Raw genomic sequence first — 21,202 nt, forward strand, 5'->3', positions numbered from 1 at the left:
GAAATTAAGTGAACAAAAATGTAATCCCTACTGCTAAGACAAAATTCCTGTTATTGATAATGGCAAACTGAAGATTAATGACCCCACTGGAACAGTGCTAACTTTGCTGCTCAGGTCACCTAATGCTGGGCTGGGAAAAATCTCAGTCTGTGGTAGGAAACATATGTGCATCAGTGGGGAGATGTTCAATCACCTTGTAACTATTTTCGCCTCTAATTTCTCAGATTCTTTGCAAATATTATTCCTTTAATACAATGACATCCACTGAGAGGGCAGTCTGCATTTCTATTTCTCTCCATGCCATTGAGTCTCTTTCTCTCTCTCTCTGGGAATTAAACTACAATTATGCTGAGGTTAGTGGAGTTTTCCCTCATTCTATTTAAAAGATAGATATCACAGCATTAGTTACAGGACATTTTAAAAAAAATCTTGACAATCTTGCCACTTCTAGTTATGTCAGGCAAAAATAGTGTCTCAGGAAGCGCACACGCTGTTTCCTCCCCAGAGAGGATTCTGCTCCTTAGACTGAAAGCTGAAGACCCCACCAAGTGCACCCCATTGAACCTCCACTCACTAGATCCCGTGCAATGACCACCAACCTCTGAGGAGGACTGGAAGTGACTCCTTTTAGAGCCCCTCAATGCTTCTCCTTAAATTGGCCAGTGGGGGTCACTGCTGTTGAATGACACAAGGCTCCATCCCTCCCAGGGTTGAGGCTGCAGCTCTGGAGTGCTCCTAGCTCCTGCTCATGGAGTGAGAAGCAGAATCCAAGAATTAAACCCTAGTCTCTTGCATGGCAGCACACACTGCTATGGCCTAGTTATGGTAGCACATATTTGACTAGATTAGTTTAAAAAAGATTTAGTCTGTAGTCACTCAATCTTATTAATTTACTCTGTGATTAGAAACAATATTTTTGGTCAAGGAATGTCTCATGATAGTAAAATATGGTTGCAGTGAAGCACTATAAATAAAGCAGTGGTTGTTTTACATTATGTGATAGAAATGTATTATTTTATAATATAACCACAAAAGCAGCTTTCATGTATATCATACCTTTCATCCTGAAATTACCCTAGTTGCCATCCAAACTGTAATTGATGCATAACAACTACACACAGAGGTCACTTTGTACACAACTCAAATAAAAGCAATTCTATTTAACAGACCGGTCACTTTTCAGGCTTTATCTTTTTTATACCAAGACTCAAAATTTAGCTCTGCTCTGCTCAGTTATGTAACTAAACTTTTTAACTTGGGATCATCCTATATGTAAACAATGTCTTAGTGAAGTCTGGAGATAAACTGCCGGGCCATGTAAAATTCCCCATCCCTATGCCTGCCATCTTTGCTACTGTTAATCCGCGATCCCACCCAGTGTGTTAAAATGATTAGTTCATAGCTCAGGTGTCTCAGTTCTCAGAAGCAGATGAACAGTGCTCACAAGCCTGAGATAATTAAAAATGCCTAACACTAGCAAATATATTGTTCAAGCACGCCTCATACTCCAGGGACTGAAAGTTGCACTAGTTCTAGCAGCTAACATACCTCTAGTGCTAAGTCAAAACAAGAAGGGTACCTCCTCCTGCTTTCCTTCTTATGGAATTGTGTTAGTCACGATTATTTTAATAACTGACTTCTTAGCTCCTTACCACAAAAAATTATTAATGATTGAGAGACCCACTGCTGCCCATATCCATCATGTTCACTGCTTCCACTACAAAAACATCAGACTGACGTTGGTGTTGAAATGATCTATAGAAACAGAACTGACATTTTAATTAGGCTTCAGAGTAAACACTTTCTAGCGGAAAATCTTTTGCATTTCATCATAATCCTCCCTGTTAATTTGACATTCTGGTCTTGTTTGGAATATTTTTCCTAAAGTACAAAAACTGGAAAAAAATTTATTCGCTCTCATCTCCTTACGACTAAATCTTGGATTCTGAATTGCACAGTTCTGGACATGGGATAATTTCCGACACAGTTCTCTGGCCTTGGAACTGTAACTGTGGTTCTACAACATCCTTTACAAACCACCTAAACCTATCCCCTGTTTCTGAAACACATATTGCTCCCTTCCATGTTAGCAGGTTTATTTATGGATTTGGTTTCTGAGGAGCTTACAGAGAACTACAAAGAGAAAGAGAGATTACTGAGGTATGTAACTTGCTTAAAGAGTGCAAGGAGGTTCTAATTAAGACTCTGGATGCAACAAAGAACGTTTGATTTACTTAGTGGCATGTAGTGATGCTTTATTCTTTCCAACACAAATGATATTTCACTGGATTCCTGGTTACAGTACTACACTCAACAGGATCTTCATTAGTAAATGAAAGCAAAATCCACCTATTAATTTCTGTAGTGATGACTGGGAGCAGCCTGGAGCAATGGTTCTTACAGTTTGTGAGAGTTGTGCATTACTGTCAAATTTCAAATATATGAAAATGGATCAATGTGCTCTCTTATTCTTAAACTTAAAAGAAAGTAATATTTATTTGATAATAGCTGTGTGGACCCCTTCTGATGGTCTTGCATACACCTGTCATCCACAGATCACAGTGAACAAGTCACTATTCTACAGTATAGGGGCCTGGGCTTGCAAGAAAGTTTTATTTGAAACAGAAGAGAATGAAGAATGCTAAGGAATATGATTTTAGCCAGTAAAGAGGCTTGAAAACTGAGCAAAGACTTGGGAAAACACTGCAGCTAGCTTCAAATATCAGAGGACATTATTAGTGTTGTGTGATAAGGCAATGGCACACCCAAATTAGATAAATAATTTCTTTGAATCATAGGAAGTCTGACATTAGAAAGGTTTTCTATGAACCTTGCAGGAGGAGTTTGCCCATCTTTGCTCTTTGTTTAGAGAAAAGAGGAAACTGGTAACTCCAGTTTCTGCCCAATGGGCTAATGTTTCTTCCTAAGGTCAGGTGGATTAAGAACATAAACAAACCCAAACCCAGCATCTGCTGAGGCTAAGGCAGTTGAGTGGACTGCAGCTTCTCAGTCTCCCTGTTCTGTCAGTTTTCTTTATGCACTAAAACCAGCCAATGCAGTACTGAGCCTGCCCCTGTGAGGGTCTGAGAGAAGAAAACTTCTGGAGAGAAAAATGTTTCTGTATTTGTGCTATTGGAGTGACTTTAGTGGGACTTAGTTCTACTTCCAGCACACTACAGTGTGTTGCCCCAGCACCTACAGGATTCAAGTCAAAAGCATCACTGGATAAGCAATGGGCCAACCTAGGCATGAGCTGTGTGGTGCAGTCATGTAGCACACTGGGTAACTACATTTGTTTTAAGAATGTAGGAAATATGTAGGAAATATGGAATATGTAGAAAAGATATTAAACATGGGACTTGGGTCACAAGAGTTATGTTGACAAGAGATACAGAGTCTGCAATCAGTAGGTTGAGAACTAACAAAATCACAGAAATTGATGTTTTTCCCACCATCGTAAGGGAAAATGGGTGCAATAGAGTGCAACTGTCAAAAGGGCAAAACTTTGTATTTTATTTACCACAGTTGAGAAAGTATAAACAACAGTTAGAGACAAAAGGATGGACTAAGACTGAACCTTTTCAAATTACTGATGAGAGGGAAGGTGCATACCCACCCACTGGCAGAGACCCTTAAGACGCTTTTAAAGACAGTGTTATTAAAGATGTATCAGAATGTGTCAGCGCTGTGAAAGTGCTAATCAGTTTAAAGCAACACAAAGAGCACAAATGATACTGATTGATTAGGCTTCACCAACCAAGCTTCAGGGTGCAGTGCCAACCTGACCCAGGCATGGAAATACAACCACATCATTTCACTTTCTGGGCTTGGCTCTGTATTGTCAGCACCGTCCCTGCCTGAAGAAATGATCAACAAATAATGCAGGTAGAGGAAATGGCACATCCTCCTCCTCCTCCAACTAGAAGAATGTCTATGTGACAAGTACCATTGCCTCTCATTAATCAAGGTTGGTTCAGCCCAATGTATTTATCTGAAGAGCTGGAAGGGGCTGTGGGGAAAATGACAAAACTCTGTGAAGCTGCTGGTACTTCAGCTGTTTTCTGGACACTATCCTGAACATGACATTTGTCTCCCCAGGCACGAAGACCTCATTAAAAAAACAGAAGTTAATGGTGTGAATGAGGTGTGGATGAGCTTAGTGGTAAATTCACACATTTGCCAGAGTGTACAAAGTATTACTGTAGGAGCAAAACTGAATAATTACTAATGTCCTAAACCAAGACTACATAGAATAGAAGCTAAGAAAACATTATCTAACCAGGATTATTTTACTATTAGAGAGAAAACAACACAAAAGTGTAAAAGTGACAGGAAATTTGTAATTAGATGTGATTATGGTGGACAGACTGACTTTGCTGGCTGAGAAGAAATCATTGGAGAAAAAGGGAAAGTTGAACTTCATATTAGTCCAGATTTGATGTGGATATGAGCCCATTGCCAGGGTTCTCTAGAGTGGAAGATGAGAAAAATTGAACTGAAATTAGGTCTGGTTATGTGAGTCATCTGGATAGAAGATGCAGTGATTCCATTCCTCTTCTCTAATAAGGAGGGGGGAAATGCTTTTAACACTGAAAATGAATCATTTCAGTAGGTTTTTCATTTTTTTATACTGAGTAGGACAGTCCCATTCACAGAAAGCTGTATGGACAAATGAAGCTTTTAATGAGTTGGAAACTGCCAGATTGTATTCAAGGATCTCTTGTCTTCTATTGCATAAGGGAAACCAAACATTAACTACTAAATGATACACTTTAAGGCACAGTTATGTGAAAGAAACAGAAAGCAAGTTACTGCTACCTGCAGCTAACTTCAGAAAGCAGTGGTATGCCTGTAATAAGGTCCACTTCAAGGAATGTGTAATTTTGAAGAAATGTGGTAACAGCTCTCTATTAAACTGAAAAGCATTGAATAGTTTTGCACAAAAATATCCTACTGCTAAAATTATTTCAAGTTCTGTCTACCCTACAGGGTGGCGCAACCATCAATTCCATCTGGTTTGCTATCTTTGCTGTGGGGAAGATAGGAAGAGCTGTTAGTATGTCAAATCAAACAGCTAAGCATTTTCCCCTTTGCAGATGGAAAGGAGAAGTGTCCTAAAAATGGAACCTGATCCTCCATATGAAAGAGTTTGGACCATTTTGCTACTCTGGTACAGAAAGAAAAGAATATTGAAAAACATTGACTATGCAACATCCTGAAAGTAAATGAAGGCAAAAAATCCATCCCTCATACCATGATAAACTTCACCAATGTGTCTCAGATGCTCAACTATCATCTCCATCAGGAAGAGCAGCCTTGACTACTTCATGTGTCAGGAGTAGCCTTTCAGTACCTGAAGTCAGCTTCAATATCAGTGGGAGTGACAGAGGGCTCAATTACACTCAAACATACATGGCTACCACTGAAGCCAACAAAAGTTGTCTCTGCAGGGAGGGGCAGGATGAAGAGTGGCAGGGGTCAGATTCTGGTCTTACTGAACTGAACTCAGAGCAGAAAGTAGTGAGATGAAGTGATTTTATTGTCTTTTAAACTTGGGATACAGCAGGGAACTAAATGGTTGCTCAGTTTTGCACTTAATTGCTGTTTTTTTCTTAAATATGTTTGAATATTGATCCAAGGGGGTTTGTGGCATGCTTTCAGTGAGTTAGAGTGGTCCCTGTCACCAGGGGATCAGGTAGCTGGCTTCTGACTGTTTTGTGTTGCCAGAAAAACACAGAGATGCCTATATAAGGGAAAGAATCTGACTCTGGGGATGTGAGCCATGTGAAAATGTTAATATGACAAGGAGGAAATATGAGTTTAATGTACTGAAGCCCCAAGCTTCTGTAAACTACTGGATTGCTGAATCAGTTGCTAAACAAAAAAAAAATCTTCATTTCATTTCACCGGTGTTAGTCTACTCCTCTTTTTTTATCTGGGTATTCAAGTTTCCTAGGAAGTGTCTGCTTTGTGCTAACAAAAGGCCTATATTCTTTGTCATGTTTCAGAGGAGACCTAGTCCTTTCCTATCTGCTGATCAGAAATCCAATAAAAATCCCTGCATGTTTTTCCCAGGGTATGACTTTATGTTTCCTTTAATATAAAATTAATTTCACAAGCTTTAAAATGCATAAGCTATCTCCTTATTGACTAAGACACACTTTGTCACAATCTGGGGACTGATTAGCCCTATATTGTGAATAAGGCAGTAAATGTGACATTATTAGTGCTGGTACAGTTACTATTCTGGAAATGACTTGGTGTCTCCCTGTACAATTAGGATGTCAACAGTTCCAGCTAGCAGGGTGGATAAGCTGAGAGCCATATTCCAAGGGATCTACCCTCTGCAAGTGGAGTGGTTGGAAAAAGAGATAACCCTTATAGGTAAGTTAATTCATAACCTGTTCCTGTTCAGCATCTGAATCTGGCACCAATTAGAAGTAAGGTACTAAAGTAGAGAGAGCAGCAGATTCTTCAGGTGTGACTGTCCTGCACCACAGGGACACATCCTCACTTAGCACTTGGCAGACGGAAGTCTGCAAGGCTCTTGCTATATCTAAAAACATGAGGCCCAATCTAGTCCCACCACTAGTGGAAGGACTCCCTTTGACAAGAAGGGGAGGTGGCCCAGGCCTTTAGAAAATCACATCTGATCCTCAGGACACCTGGGTTTGAGGGTCCTTTGTTAAAGCTGCACTGCAGAACAGTTCCTTCACATCTCTTCACTAATTCCCCAGCTTCCACAGCACACTGTGCAAGATTGCCTTTTGCTTGTGATAGTTTTGGCTCAAGAATGCACCTTCTTTACAATGTAAAGAAAGAATAAAAGCACCGTAAGTGATTCAGGCCTAAAAGGAAAGCGAGACTTACAGGTACCTGACTTGATAGACTCAGGTTTGCAGCAGCTGACTTTTTCTTGCTGTTGGTACTATTTGCATTGTTCCCAGCACTACTGTTGGAAGTGCTGCTGGTTGAGTTTTTCCTTTTTCTCCGTTTGGTTGTTGGTTGTCTTGTGGGTTCTGCTGCAATAAAATGATAAGTAGGAAAGCAAATGGCAGATACTTTAAAGCATGAACTAAAATGATCCATAAGCAGAAGTGCTAGAATATTTTTTCATCTAGTTTTAAATTTCTAAGTTTAATAGTAGTAGTAGTAGATTTAACATACAAACCATAGAATGATTTTTGGGCCTAAATCAATGGAAGCTGCTTTCAATTTTGTGTAATGGATTACCAAAACTTATTGTCCCAGCATTATCTATAAAGACATTTCAAAGGATTTTACCAGGGGGAGTATCCTGAGAACTATCATGGTGCTCAAAGGGACTGTGTAACTTGCTGAAGGTCACACAGCAAGCAACAGTGCTAAACAAAAATGCAGGCCTTACTCTGATGTAGGGTACAGCCTCAACTGACCCAGCCAGAGAGGAGGGCTAAGGTAGCTTTCTACCCTACTGTTGTGGCACACGAGCAACTACCATTTGAGCTCCTTGTGCCTCTGATTGTGGCCTTCACCTTTAAATCTGCCACTCCCAAGAGAGCACTGCTGAATGCCATTTCTCTGCAAACCTTCAAAACTCAGGCCAAAACAGGACAATTACACAGCTTTGCTTAAAATGGCAAAGAACAGAGGGGCAATTGTACTTCTCAAAATTTGACCTGAGCACCCGTGCGAATAGTCTTAGATATGCAAACTTTTATAATCTGAAAAAGCGAGAGAATTATTATTTTGAGGTGTAAGAGGAAGGAGATTAGGTTCAGGTCTGTAAATAACTTTATATTAGTCTCAAAGACAATTAATTATGAATTGTAGCTGTAATTTCAGAGTCACAGCAGGAAGCTGGATTACATAAACGATGAATTCTAATGGAGTCAGTAGGCATTTTGCATTCCATCTACACATTTTTTTGTACTAAATTATATCCCAGTCATAGTGAAACCATCTGAATGTGCACATCCATAAATCAGTTGTGTCAGACAAATCATAAAACATCAATAATTTTCAGGCTTCCTTTTGGAGCAGTGTTAATTGCTTTCCTTTAGAAGTAAATTTTCCTATTGTTTCTCCATTAATTTTACTGTAAAATAAGTGGAATACTGGAAGTGAAACATACCTGGTGGGGCCACCATTCTCTGCCATTTTTGAAATAAGCAAGTCTTCAAGCAGTCTCGAGGACTTAGATTGTAAGTTTTATGTCTTGACATCAGTTCCTGCATTGGCTCCAGTATTACACACAACTGGAAGAAAAAATCAGAATAGAACAATTTCATCCAAGCAAAAGCCCAGTTGATCAGTATTTACATTACTGGGAATCTTACTTCTGGTTTTTTTTTTTTTTACTCTTGCTAACTGAGGATGCCTTGTAAAGTTCAGTTTAATCTGCACTGGAATTGCAGGATAAAACTCTGAAATGGGAAAACTTTTGCTCGCTATTTGCTACCTTAAGTATTTTTTATATATATCAGATAAACTTCAACTCCGGTCTTTCAGGCTACAGAGATTTCAGAACACTAGAAGATGTTCATGCTTGATTGCTTAACCTGCAAAGAATAATTAATAAATAATAAAATGCCCATAGTGGGTTATCATTCCCATACAGCAAAATGTACACACGGTGTTCTTATGACCTGCTGCATTCCACAAAGAGGACTTCTCATAAACTATCTTTTATCTTGCAACTGCATGCAAAATAATTCAGATAATTTTGGAGGTTTTTTTGTGTTATGAGGACTATACATTCTCTTCCTATGACATGAATGTCACATCCGAGAACAAAGAAAAACATTTTATTTTCCTTGTCTGCTTGAATGCTGAATGTATAAGGTGGAGATTTCTGAAAAAAATGGAATTTCAAGCAAGAAATAAATAGTATTTTTAAATAGTCTTATATATTTTCTATCTGTTCACTTAATAATTAAAATCACTGTTCACTGCTTTTTTCCAGCATAAAGAACTCTGAGCTGGTTTCTCTTCTCTCCTGTTTATCACCACAGATCATTTCCAGTCATTTAAGCCTCACACAAAGCCATAGAAGACTACAGAATTGCACACATATAATTGAGAGGTTACTCTTGCTTGCAGGATTCTTGTTTTTCAGTCATCCTACATGAGAAAAAAAAATTCCAGGTTGACCTGTAGGTTCCACCTGAAATTTGCAGGGCTGGCACAAGTAAGGAAAAGGTTCCTCACTTCCTAACTGAGCACATATGAGAAGGAAGTAGCTGGCACAGAATAAAAATGGACTCTGCATGCCATTTTTAGTCACTTTTCAAAGCAGAATTGCATTTAGAAGCAGGGGTAGGGTTTTTTTTACCAACACTAAAAGTAAGACAACAAGTTGATCAAGTTATTAGAAGTTAGAATGGCAACCACAAAAAGACATAAATTAAGCCAAACCTTTTTTTGAGTTATTGACTTAATTTTAGCAAGTTTTGCTGAAGGAGCATCTAGGACTTAGTTCAGCAGGAGATGTTTTACCTTGGTGCTTTTAAAATATGTAAGACAGGAGGCAAATTCTTCTCTCTTTGCTGCAGAGCTGATCAATGCTTGCTCCATTCTCTCCATGTGCACCCCACTCTCATCCATACAAATGGAGATGCAAAGTATGCAGGGAAAATAGCTGAAAGGGAGCTGCCATGAGGACTAAGAGACTAATTCAGCATTTAAATATTACTGTGTATTGGCACTGCCGTTTGATGAGCCTTTCATTAACAGCAGTTAAAAGAGAAATAACATAAAGCAGCAGGGAGAATGAAGAGCTTAAGTGTGAGAAATTAGTTTTTCCAGTTGCAGAAATTGAATCTGCAGTTGCCTCATTGACTTTTTTCTTACATAGAATTTTTTACATATTTTTTGTAGATAAATACAAGATAATCTAATGGACAGAGAGCTGCTATCAGATCTCTGCTGTCACTTTGGGCTCAGATTTTCCTCTAGGTCAATAATCTAACAAAAATTAAGCGCATCAGGTCCTAAAATATGTTTATGCTGTGAAAGAGGTGTTGTATTTTGAGTTTTTATTCAATTTATTCTGAAACCAGAGACAGTTGCTCAGGTTCTGTGTTTGTGTGTGTGTGTATGTGAGAGAGAAAGAGAGAGAGATTCATGATACCATGGACACCATTGTTTTGGTTCTCAAAAGTCTGGCATGGCTGCCTAATTTTTCTCATTATGAGCAAATAGTAACAAGCGTGAAAAAGATAGCTGTGATAATTCTGAACAAACTAGTTACCCTGGGCAGAGCACTAGATTCACATAGCTCTACTGCTGCTGGGACTAAAACTATGTAAATATACACGTAAGTCTTCCAAGATTTCCTTAGGGACACTTTATTCATGAAACACTTACTCCTCCCTATATATTTACTGTTGGCAATGAAGAGAATGTTTCTTCTTTATCATCTTGGCAAAGATATTTTTTATTGTGCTCTGACTGTAATGTGCACTGAGAACTAGGTCGTCCCTGCCACCTGTAGATACCTTCATTGTTAATCCTATCTATAATCTCTTTCACTTCACACACAAGATTAAATGGGATACAGACCCAAAATGTAGAAATGCCTGCCTGACCTCACGTGCATAGAGTCAAAATATGAGCGCAGAGGGCCCTACAGTAGGACATGGGACAGTCTCATCTTCTGGATACTTGGAAGCTGTATGGACTTGCATGAATTCCTCTTCTGGTTTGGGGGAATTCACAAACATTTTCTCCCTTTAAAGTCTGCAAATTATAAGGTCAACTTTGGATGCCTGAGTAATAGGAGAGCCTTGCACTCCGTGGTTTTAAATGCACCTAGCTCATGTGAATTTGGCACAAGTGTAAAATGATCTGGATTAACAATTATTGATATTAAATCTCACAGTCTTTTTCAGTGACCTTTGAAACCTACTTGAAATCTAAAGTGACTCAAAACCAAATCCTTGAAAGAGGAAAAGATCGTGCTTCAATTATCTAAAGTCTGAGGAACTTACCATTGAGCTTGGTTTTTGCAAAAAGCAAGATTAAAAATGCAGGGAGAAGGTGCATTTAAGAGTTTGGTTGGCCAAAACCACCTGCCATCTTCAACCACTAGTGAACAGGGTAAATGGCAGGCTGGGTTAACTGCATCATTTTACAGTGTGACATCTTAAACCAAAGCTAACAAAATGTTTTAAACTCCTACATTCATTGACATATAGAAGAAGCCTGAGGTTTAAACTGCCTATTCTCTACAGATCACCTTGTCTCACTCTGTGAGATTTCTTCAAAACATTTTTTTAAGCCTTGGATAATACAAAAACATACAAGACTTTACTGTAGTGCTATATTAATAATATTTGGAACACCAAAAAAACCAATCACTTCTACAAGGAATTTCTTCACAGCTTGAAATCAGTCACCCAGGAAAATACCCTAAAGTCTTCAAGAATTTAGTGCAGTGATGATGTTTGATTACAGAAATAATTTCTACATTCCTAGGAATGCAGAACCTTTAATGGTAATGCTTGACAAGACACAATTAGGTATTTCCAATCTCCATGCTTAGGCAACACTAAAGGTGGGACTCATTTGCCCACACATAGGTGTTTAGTGCCAGCTGAAATGTCCTAGGTGATGCGGGATCTGATCCACCAGGTCGCTCTTGCCGTCCCAGAAGGCCTGGATGTTTCAGGCACTAGAACGTGTGGGCAACTGAACAAGGCCCAAAGTTGAAAGAAAATTTATGTTTCTTTTAGCTTTTAAAACATATTTGGAACAATGTGTATCATAATAGATTATATATTTCCCCTCTGCAGTACTGAAATCCACTGAAAGAACTCCACATGATGCTTAGTATCCCAATATTATTAGAATTAGTTTCCAACCATCTTTTTTTAGTTGAGCTCATTGCTGTGATGTCTGACCATTACTCAGAACCATTGCCGTTTCACTGCCATAGCTGCAAGTTGGAGACAGCACTAGAGATGGACACAGTGCTTCACAGAGAGAGAAGTCTTTGGCATGAGAAGCCTGTATTTGGGTGTGCCCAGTACACACAGGGATGCATGCACACATTTTGTTACTATATAAAGTGACAGTGATTTTCCTAGAGTTCTATATGGATCCTATGGTCAATTCATCAGTTACAGGGCTTGGATCCAACTTGACAAAATGGTAATGTTATACCCTTAGGGCTCAGGGGGGTGAAAGTACAGAATATAATAAAATACATGGGGTTCTGGGGTTTTTTTGTGTGTGTTAGTAAAACACATCTGGAAGGATTTGATTTTTTTAACAACTTTTTATTTTAGAGGAGAAGACTAGCATTTACAGGTTTCAAAACCCAGTGTGTTTTAAGAAGGGAGTTATATGAGGAGACACTGGAGGCACTGCAGACAGGGGTTAGAAGGTTCTGAGAATATGGATCCACACATAATTTCCTGTAATACTTCAGTTATCAACAGAGGTCAAACCAGCCTTCATCAGTAAGGGGAGCCATATTCATCTCTGAGATCAGCCCAGTCACACCAAGGATAGTTTTAGCCTTATGATTTTTGTTCTAATTCTGGGTTTTTATTCTATTCCGAGAACAGATACTCATTCTGGTAGCAGTGAAGATTAGCAGAAAGACCGATGTGAAAGCTCTCTTTCACCTTACTTTTACATACCATAAGCTTATGTATTCTATTGCTAATTTAATTAGCAATTACCCTCTTCAGTGAAACCTCTTGTCTCCACGAGATTTTTTCCATTTGCAGTAGGGAAGGTTGTTGGGTGGTTGGTGAAGGCGCTGCGGTCCTGCCGGCGCTGAGCTGCAGGTGGCAGAGCTGCCCCAGCTAACAGGCTTCCCTGCCTCCATGCCAGCAGTACAAAAGAACTGCAGCCCTTCAGTTTTTCGATGCTTTTTGCATTTTAAAGAGAAATCACTGAGACTCGAGTCTTGCAATACTTAGGTGCTGAGACTGGCATAACCACACAGCCAGTTTCTTTAAATCAGGAAACATATTTGGTCAGTAAGTGCTGGACGGCCAACAAGTCCCACAGTCTACCAAAAGAAGCAAGTTTTAGGGATCTTCCCGTGGTAACCCATTTTGTCGGTAAAAGCAAAAGTTTCACTAACCACAATTTAAAAAATGGAATTAAGTAAAATTTTCATATAGATGACACTTACAATTGTTAATGCATAATGTAACATCAGTTTTTCTGAATGAGCCAGCAAGGAACCAGGCAGCAACGAGAGTGTTCCTTGAAGTTTTACTGAAATGTACTTTTAACTGTTTAATGCTTGAAACTTCTCCTCGTTGAATGGCTGTAGTAATCACTTGAAAATTATAGGAACTGCTGAAAATTCAGAGCTCATGGAGATGTACAACCCTTCCTAAAACTGACAAAACCCCCATTTGAATGGGAGTATTAATCACTGCCTAATGTTCAGGTAGGATGTTGACAGTGAAGGTATACCTGGAATACAATGTGCAGCCTTGAAGGGGTTCAGTGCTTTCTTTAAGAGCTCATTTTTTATCCTTCACAAACATTCTGAGTTATTAACCAACAACTCTGTGACATTTTATTTCTATGCTGAAATGCAGTCTTCCCTCTGCATATCCTGTATGTGCTCTAGAGAAAACAACTCCAGTTGATGGTGCTAGTGAAATTCTGGCTTCAGTGCATTTCCCTGGGAAAGGTCTCACTTCTTCAGTGGGGCAGGATTACTGAAAAGAACTGAAATGTCTCTACCCACTGTTTTATGCATATCCACAGACATATATTCCCAGAGGTCCATGATATGTTACTAATACACCTGTGACGAGGAAGGGGACACATTATGGGTATTTTTTCAGTTCTGTGAAAGAGCTATACCTCCAAGCCTGACTTCCTGGATTGGTTTTTAAAGCCTTTCAAAGCCCAGAGTATGAATGCTCTGCACTCCCAGCAGTATGGCACTGAAACAGGAACACATTTCTGCAGTCCTCAGTAAAGTTCATTCTTTGGAGTTAGAAATAGAGAAGGCTTATAGCTGAGTTTAAATTTCTCTGCTCATGCTTGTTTTTCAGAATTAATGTAACATTTCTCTGCAGAACAGAGGGAGGAATGAAAATTTCCTAGGAACATATTGCTGCTTCTTTCACTGGCCGGCTTGCAATTCACTGCTCAAAATAGCTTGTGTTTTTTAAGGATTACATGTGAATACAGAACATTTTCATCTTTAAAACTGTCTTTGTTTTCCATTAAAAACATGGAGATATAAATGAGAAATGTTTTGGTTTTTTCTGAACTGAAAGAAATTAGGGGTTTTTTTTACATACTTGTTTTTCTGGAGGGGATTGATTTGGCATTGTTCTAAGTTCTTGCCCAGTATGTCAAGTCAAATACAAGTCTCTTCCATCAGTACATTTCAGTGGATCAACCATATCCATGCTCCTTCCCTTCATGATAAACTTTAAGCCAAAAGAAGGGGTTTTGAGATTCCCATCACTCAGCTTACTACTCTTGCTACCTACTTTCCCTTTTTGAAAGAGACACTGTACACTCCTGCTGAGATGTGGATGCAAATAAATGTGCATTGTACATCCCATGTAATGGTATACATGGAATAAATATATGTTCAATTTTGGAATTTTGCAGTAGTTAGTGTAGCAAGCAGCAAATCCAGTAGGTGCTTCAATTCAAGTTATAAAAGTCATTTTAACTTGAATATTCAAAATCCAGTCTGCATAGGATCCTTTATTTTAGTGAAACCTTAGATGATCTTTGGGACAGAATGAAAAGGCAGCTCTTAACCCCAATAGCTTAAGTTAGTCCAATACCACAGAGTAATCCCTGGACTGTTTACTATGACTACTGTTCTTTCCGTATTTCCAATTCCTTCTGCGCCAAAGATTTTTAAATTGGCAGTGTATAAACAGACTGAAGTCCTTGGTTTTGCTACATAAGTAGGGAAAAATATGAGCTTTTGGTATCTAGAAGGACGTGGGAAACTGCTTGGAAATACGGTATAGGCACACCTACTGTATTTACTCCTAAATTAAATACATTTGATTTAAACAGACAGTAATGAAAAGGTTTGAAACTGTTGCTCAAAATACTTTCTTTAGACTTAGACTTAAAATTTCATTGCTATGAATGGGATCACGCCTCTCAAAGAAATTGTTTTAGACTAGTTCAGGGCTCAGCAAGGCAGGACTGCATCAGGTTGAACTTGGCTCCTATTTTAAGTACATTTCCAAAATCACGTGGAGTGGATATTTTGTGTTAACTTAAAAAAATACAGGATGAGTTTCTGTAGCACAATACCGTAGCAGATTCTGGGACAAATTCCATAACGGGAGATCTACAGGATCTGGGATATACTTGATAGCCATCACTCCAAAACGGAGAATGTTCTATGTTTTGTAATGCTTACCACACTGAGTCAAGAAATATTTATACTCGCAATCACCTAAGAAGCTAAGAAACAGAATTTCTAGCTGAACACTTGCAATATTAATGATCATTAACATCTACAGCTTATTACTTATTATTTATACAATGCCAGAGATAACATGTATTTTACAAACTATTGAGCCCCTTGTCCTAAAAAGATTCCTATGTCAACTAGACAAGAAGTAAAATACTAAGCCATGAGTAATTTGGCAATAGAAAGGTATGCATGTAAACCCAACAATTTCATATAGCTATCTACAAGTCCCTTGAGGATTACTGATATATATTTAAATGGTTCTCACGTGTTGTCACTTGAAAATATGGCTGTTTTGCCTGCTGCACTTTAAACAAAATGTCATTATTTCATTGATAATTTTGTTATTTAGAAAAAATTCTGCCACAAGGCCCCTGGCATTCACTATTCCTTTTGTATGTGTTGCCAACCCTGCAAGATGCAGGGGAATTATATGCAACTGCTGAAGCTCCATGCTGGATTCACTAGTAAATACTCAGCACTCGGTAATGTTTATTCATCCTATGCTCTACCCTGAATGCCAGTCTAGGACTCTCCAGTTTCTCACTAAGACCCAGAGGTAGGGAATGATTTCTCAATAATGCAGTATTCAGCTGCTCAATTGCTCCCAAGCTACATAGCTCATCATGTTTTTACACTGCTCTATATCTGCAGCCATTTCAATTCCCAGCAATAGTGATAATGGAAAGAAGCAGCATTCATTTCAGGTAAGACTAAGCTTAAAAAACATGGGTTTGCAGGCAAATATTATAAGTGGATAGGAAATGGATCTTAACACAGCACAGCCATCACCAGTGTTGCAGCTAATTCTTGTTGGACTCCAGTTTAATTTCTCCTTTCCTCTTTTTTTCCCTCCCTCTTCTTTACATATCAGCTAGCTAACAGCTTCCACAAGTGTCCTCTCCTTCATGCACTCCGGAGCAATTCAGGTCATTATGGAAACTTTGTTAGCTCTTGTGGCTATTAATTCTGCCCTTCTTTGTGCTGACACCACGACAGCATCAAAACCCTGTCCCTGGTCACCAGGGAACCCAATTTGCTTTATGGTTCAAGAAGTTTCTTCCTCCTTGCTTGCATCCCAGCCAGGACTGCAGTTCCTCACATCCTGCAGTGTGCCCAGACTAGTAGAAGGACTCTGGGTTCAACACTTCTGTAACCTGGAAAGCATTCCTGTCAGTGTCTGTGTTCCTGCAGAACTGCTGCTGAAATGCTTTGCAGAGAGCTGAGCACACCTATCCCCGAGAAGAACCTCATTTGAGGGGCCTCCTTAGCACCCATATTGTATCAAACTAAAAATAAACCTGGAGAGCTCACTCACCAAATACCATCATGGGCAAAACAGACTCAACTGGGGGATATTAATTGAATTTATTATTAATTACATCAGAGCAGAATAATGAAAAGCTAAATAAATCTAAAAACACCTTTCCCCACCCCTGCCTCCTTCCCAAGCACTACCTCCTCCACTCCAGTAGTGCAAGAAGATGGGAAATGGGAGTTATGGTCAGTTCATCAGATTGTTTCTGCCACTGTTCAGAGAGAGGACTCTTCCCCCTGCTTCAGTGTAGGGTCCCTCCCACGGGAGACAGTCCTCCATTAACTGCTCCAACGTAAATCCAGCCCATGGGCAACAGTTCTCCATGAACTGCTGCAGTGTGGGTCAGTCTTCCACAGGGCACAGTCCTTCAAGCCTAGACTGCTCCAGCATGGGTCCCCACAGGGCCACAAGTCCTACCAGGAAACCAGCTCCAGTGTGGGCTGCTGTCTCCACAGGTCCACAGGTTCCTGCAGGAGCCTGCTCCAATACGGGTTTGCCATGGGTTCACAGCCCTCTCTCAGGCATCCCCCTGCTCCAGCATGGGTCTCCTCCATGGCCTGCAGGAGGACAGCCTGCTTCACCACGGTCTGCACCAAAGGCTGAAGGGGAGTCTCTACTTCAGTGCCTGGAGCACCTTCTCCCCTTCCTTCTTCACTGACCTCGGTGTCTGCAGAGCTGTTCCTCTTGCATATTCTCACTCCACTCTTCTCTGGTCACAATTACATCTGACCAATAACTTTTTTTTCTTCCTTAACTATGTTATCACAAAGGCATTGCTACCATTTCTGACTGGTCTGGCCTTGACCAGCAGCATGTCCATCTTGGAGCCACCTGGCATTGGCTCTGCTGGACATGGGGGAAGCTTCTGGCAGCTTCTCCCAGAAGCCATCCCTGTAGCCCCCCTGCTACCAAAACCTGACCACGCAAACCCAATACAGTGACATCTTCAGTTTGTAAGTAATGAATGGTGTGGAGCACCTTTGAGATGCCATGTAAGGCATGTTGAACTGGACAGATGTGCTCTCCTTTCCCCATCCAAGAGGAAGCACTCATGCTGGAGTGCATTTGTGGAGACGATTTTGACATATGTCTTAATTAGTTATCACTTCGTCAGTACGCTTATTACAGAATGTACTGTAAGGAATTCTGTTTCAACATATTCTTAAGCATTAAAAAATGTTTTAGGCCTCTCAGTCATTGTTGTAACTATTTGAAAACCCTTTCCCCTCAAACTCTGAAAAAAGTCTTTCCCTGTGATTTTGCTTAGTCTTTTTATTTAAGATCTGTAGTTTATGGGCTTAGAAAGGAGCTCCACTGTTTGTAGTTTTGCTTCTCCCTTTGAAGTTTTAATACTGTTTTTTAAATAGATTTCTAATTTTTGATTCTTTGCAAGAACTTTGCAACTTTAAATTATTCACTCTTCCTCTCATCGCCTAGACATTAAAAGAATGTCCTTTCAGCAAATGCTCTTTTTCCTCTTCACCCTCTGTACAATGGGGAGATGTTTTGAAAAACCCTTCCTTCACAGCATCACACAAACCTTATGAGCTTTTAATATTGTTTGCCCAGGTGGGCTCATGCTTCTTCCTACACCAAAGTGGACAGTGAAGGTTATCTTCTTACTTTCCCTCAATGACAAATCAGACAAAGTAAGGGCACGTGGTTTCAATAACATAAACAGATATTCCTGGAATCCTAATGGCACAGGTAAACTGCATTCAGTTGCTGCATATATTTTCAGCTAATGAAAACAAAAGGACTTACAGGGGAAGTCCCATGCCAGAGCTTAGTTCTGAAAACCATGAAAACCTTTAATCTGAGTTGTCTAACTCTTGTTTACAATTGTCTAAATCTTCCTTAAGGATCTCCTGGTGCAATCTGGCCTCACCCAAACTATACAGATTGTTTGGTGTTTTCTTCAATGATGACAACCTGCTTGAACCTTTTCCTTCAGCAAAGATCCTAACCTAATGGTCAATACATCAAATCACAAGCCTGTATCATAACAAAAAGTCTTGGACAGCCCATCATATTGTGTGATTCTTCTCTCACAGCTATCTGTATAGTCAGTGATCAATAGGAAAGATTTGTGTCTTACACATCTCAGATCAGAATTAAGCTCTTAAATGATTTTAAGAGAGACCATAAAATTTATCCTTGTAATTTAATTTAACATTAGTGTTAAATTACATTGCAAAGTGCATCATGTTGACTGCATGATATGATCTTTTATACTGCATTTGGTATTGCAGTGAGTATCAATTTCAGAGAGCTTGTCAGGACAAAATTAAATTTTAATGTAAATCAGAGCAGATTCATTGATTTCAGCCTATACTGGATTTGGCTGGAGTTCCACCATTAGGTAGGGCTTAAGGTTGGTCTGTAGTAATTAAGAGAAGGAACTAAGCCCTTTGTACCAAATATTTTTTACTTAAGCCTTGTCCTGTGAACTAATATTTCCTTTTTTACATCCAATTGTAGGTTATGAATTGACATAGAAACCCAATACCTATTGTTTTATCTCACTGTGTTTCAGTGGTCTAGTGCAAAGCACATGACATTTGAAAGCTTTCTTAATTTCATTTTCTCTTGATAGTTCAAAAATCATACAGCTTACAATTTGTTCTCATTTCAATATTGCTACCTCTGCTTCTAACACAATCACCGATTTTATTTCTTACACAGTACCAAGTTAAAAACAAAACAAGGGTGACTTTGGAGACTTGTGTACTTCAAAAGAGGTTCGTTCCTCTCTTATTCTTTGCCAAGCGCATTTACTTAATAATCAGAATTCCTTAATAATCCACCATCACCGCCGGTCCAAACAGTATCTCTAGGAAACAGCATCGGAAAGGTCTATTTCCTTGTTTGCTGTCTCCCATCACTATCACGTGTGATGTTGCTGCATGACATTTCCTTCCTCTCTATTTCTCCAAAGGCAAACAAGGCAAATTCAGCAGTTCTGAGTTAAATCCTAACACCTGATATTTCTGATATGCAAACTGTTAGCTTTTCTATTTGTGCAACAATGAGACCTTATCAGTTTTGCCTCTTTTCATTTTGACTATGAAATGCATCCACTGTCACTCTTCACCTGTGTCCCTGGCAGCTCCCTTAGGTTCAGATGGAATCCGGTATGTTGTTTGTCTTGTTCAAACTACTACTGATTCAAAACAAATCACAGCATTATAAAAAAGATCACGAGTGTAGGGACTGCATTTGAATACTGACCATTTTTAGTGTGCAGTTGTATTGCAACTTGGAAATAAGTTTAGGAATGTTTTCATGGTGAAGTGGTCTGCAGACAGCAAATGCTGATTTAAAGATACTGAAAGTGGAACAATAGGAGATGCTATGCCTGGCCAAAATGCAAGTCTAAAAATTTAGTGGTGAGATCGAAGTTTTGGCTTACTGTGTAATTTTTGAGGCTACTTCAAAACAGGTGCCACAGATGAAGACAGTCTTTATATTGAAAACCAAAACATCACCTTCGCCTTTGATTTTACAAATTCACTTCCATACATTGTGCTATTTTCATGTTTCCTTGTACAAGAAATCATCTTTCCTTCATACAATAGATACACATGAAGATTCATACAAACTGAGGCAATACAACTGTGATTCATCCTTCAGACTAACATGTACATAGCAACTCTAATTTTATCTACAACCTAGCAAAAAGAAAGCTTTTTCCAGAGTATAAGCAGCTAGCTCTTCTGTCATGAATCTCTTCCCCCATCCATATAAAATCCTCTTGTTTCTATACTGCAGCTCAAGCACAAATGCAGTGTTTTTCACATAACCAGTTCTATTTTTAGCCTGAATTGTAGGAAGTCTGCAGCATTAATAAATGGAAGAGAAGTACAGAACTACACCGCATGATAATGTGCCAATGCAAAAGCTAGCTTGGCCTGTAGCCGATGAACTGTGGTTAGATGTTCGAGCAATGAAAGTAAAAACACCACTTGTAATGGAATGATTAATAAGCTGACAAACTTCCATGCATTTATTTCATACTTTTTGAATGCCAATCTTATTAATACCAACATATTTTCTTTTTATTGGAGATCTTTCAGCCTGAAGCACAGAGGATATGTATATGGGTATGTATTTTTATACACGCAGTTGAGGTTTGCTTAATTCTGTGTTCAAATAGAAAGCATGATACTTTGCAATGCAGAGCTTGACACAGGAAAAAAGGAATAAGGAAGGAGCTTTGCTTTATAAACTAATAATGCAACTCCACTAGGCATTAAGCCCATTGTTTCATGATTTGCTCTCCTATTGACTCTGCAATTCCCTTGTTTGGTACCAAAATTCTGAAGGCAAAAATCCTCCAGAGCTGTTACACAGAGGACAAAAGTTCACAGTTCTTACAGGGACACAGAGTCTTCTGTAATCTCTTCACTTCTCACCAAATCCACAAAACTTGTCCCAGCACTGTTACGCTGTGGACAGATGGATGTTTA

At 39.2% G+C, this 21,202-nt stretch overlaps 1 protein-coding gene across 10 annotated transcripts in view; it reads right to left on the reverse strand.

Moving 5' to 3' along the window:
* LDB2 (LIM domain binding 2) overlaps window positions 1-21,202 on the reverse strand; it is a 219,246-nt gene that overhangs the window by 3,373 nt on the left and 194,671 nt on the right. For 3 of the 10 annotated variants that reach the window (XM_018067710.2, XM_008930339.3, XM_018067730.2), the window contains 2 exons: window positions 8,114-8,237; window positions 6,871-7,022 (listed from right to left, as the gene is read on the reverse strand). In XM_018067710.2, coding sequence (XP_017923199.1) covers window positions 6,871-7,022; window positions 8,114-8,237 — 276 coding nt within the window. Of the gene's footprint in view, window positions 1-599; window positions 743-6,870; window positions 7,023-8,113; window positions 8,238-21,202 lie in introns of all 10 variants that reach the window. The other 7 variants (XM_018067715.2, XM_018067717.2, XM_018067721.2 and 4 more) reach the window with 6 other exon arrangements.

This window comes from Manacus vitellinus, unplaced genomic scaffold (genome assembly GCF_001715985.3).
Source record: "Manacus vitellinus isolate BGI_N305 unplaced genomic scaffold, ASM171598v3 scaffold_0_pilon, whole genome shotgun sequence".
Classification (NCBI taxonomy): Eukaryota; Metazoa; Chordata; class Aves; order Passeriformes; family Pipridae; genus Manacus; species Manacus vitellinus.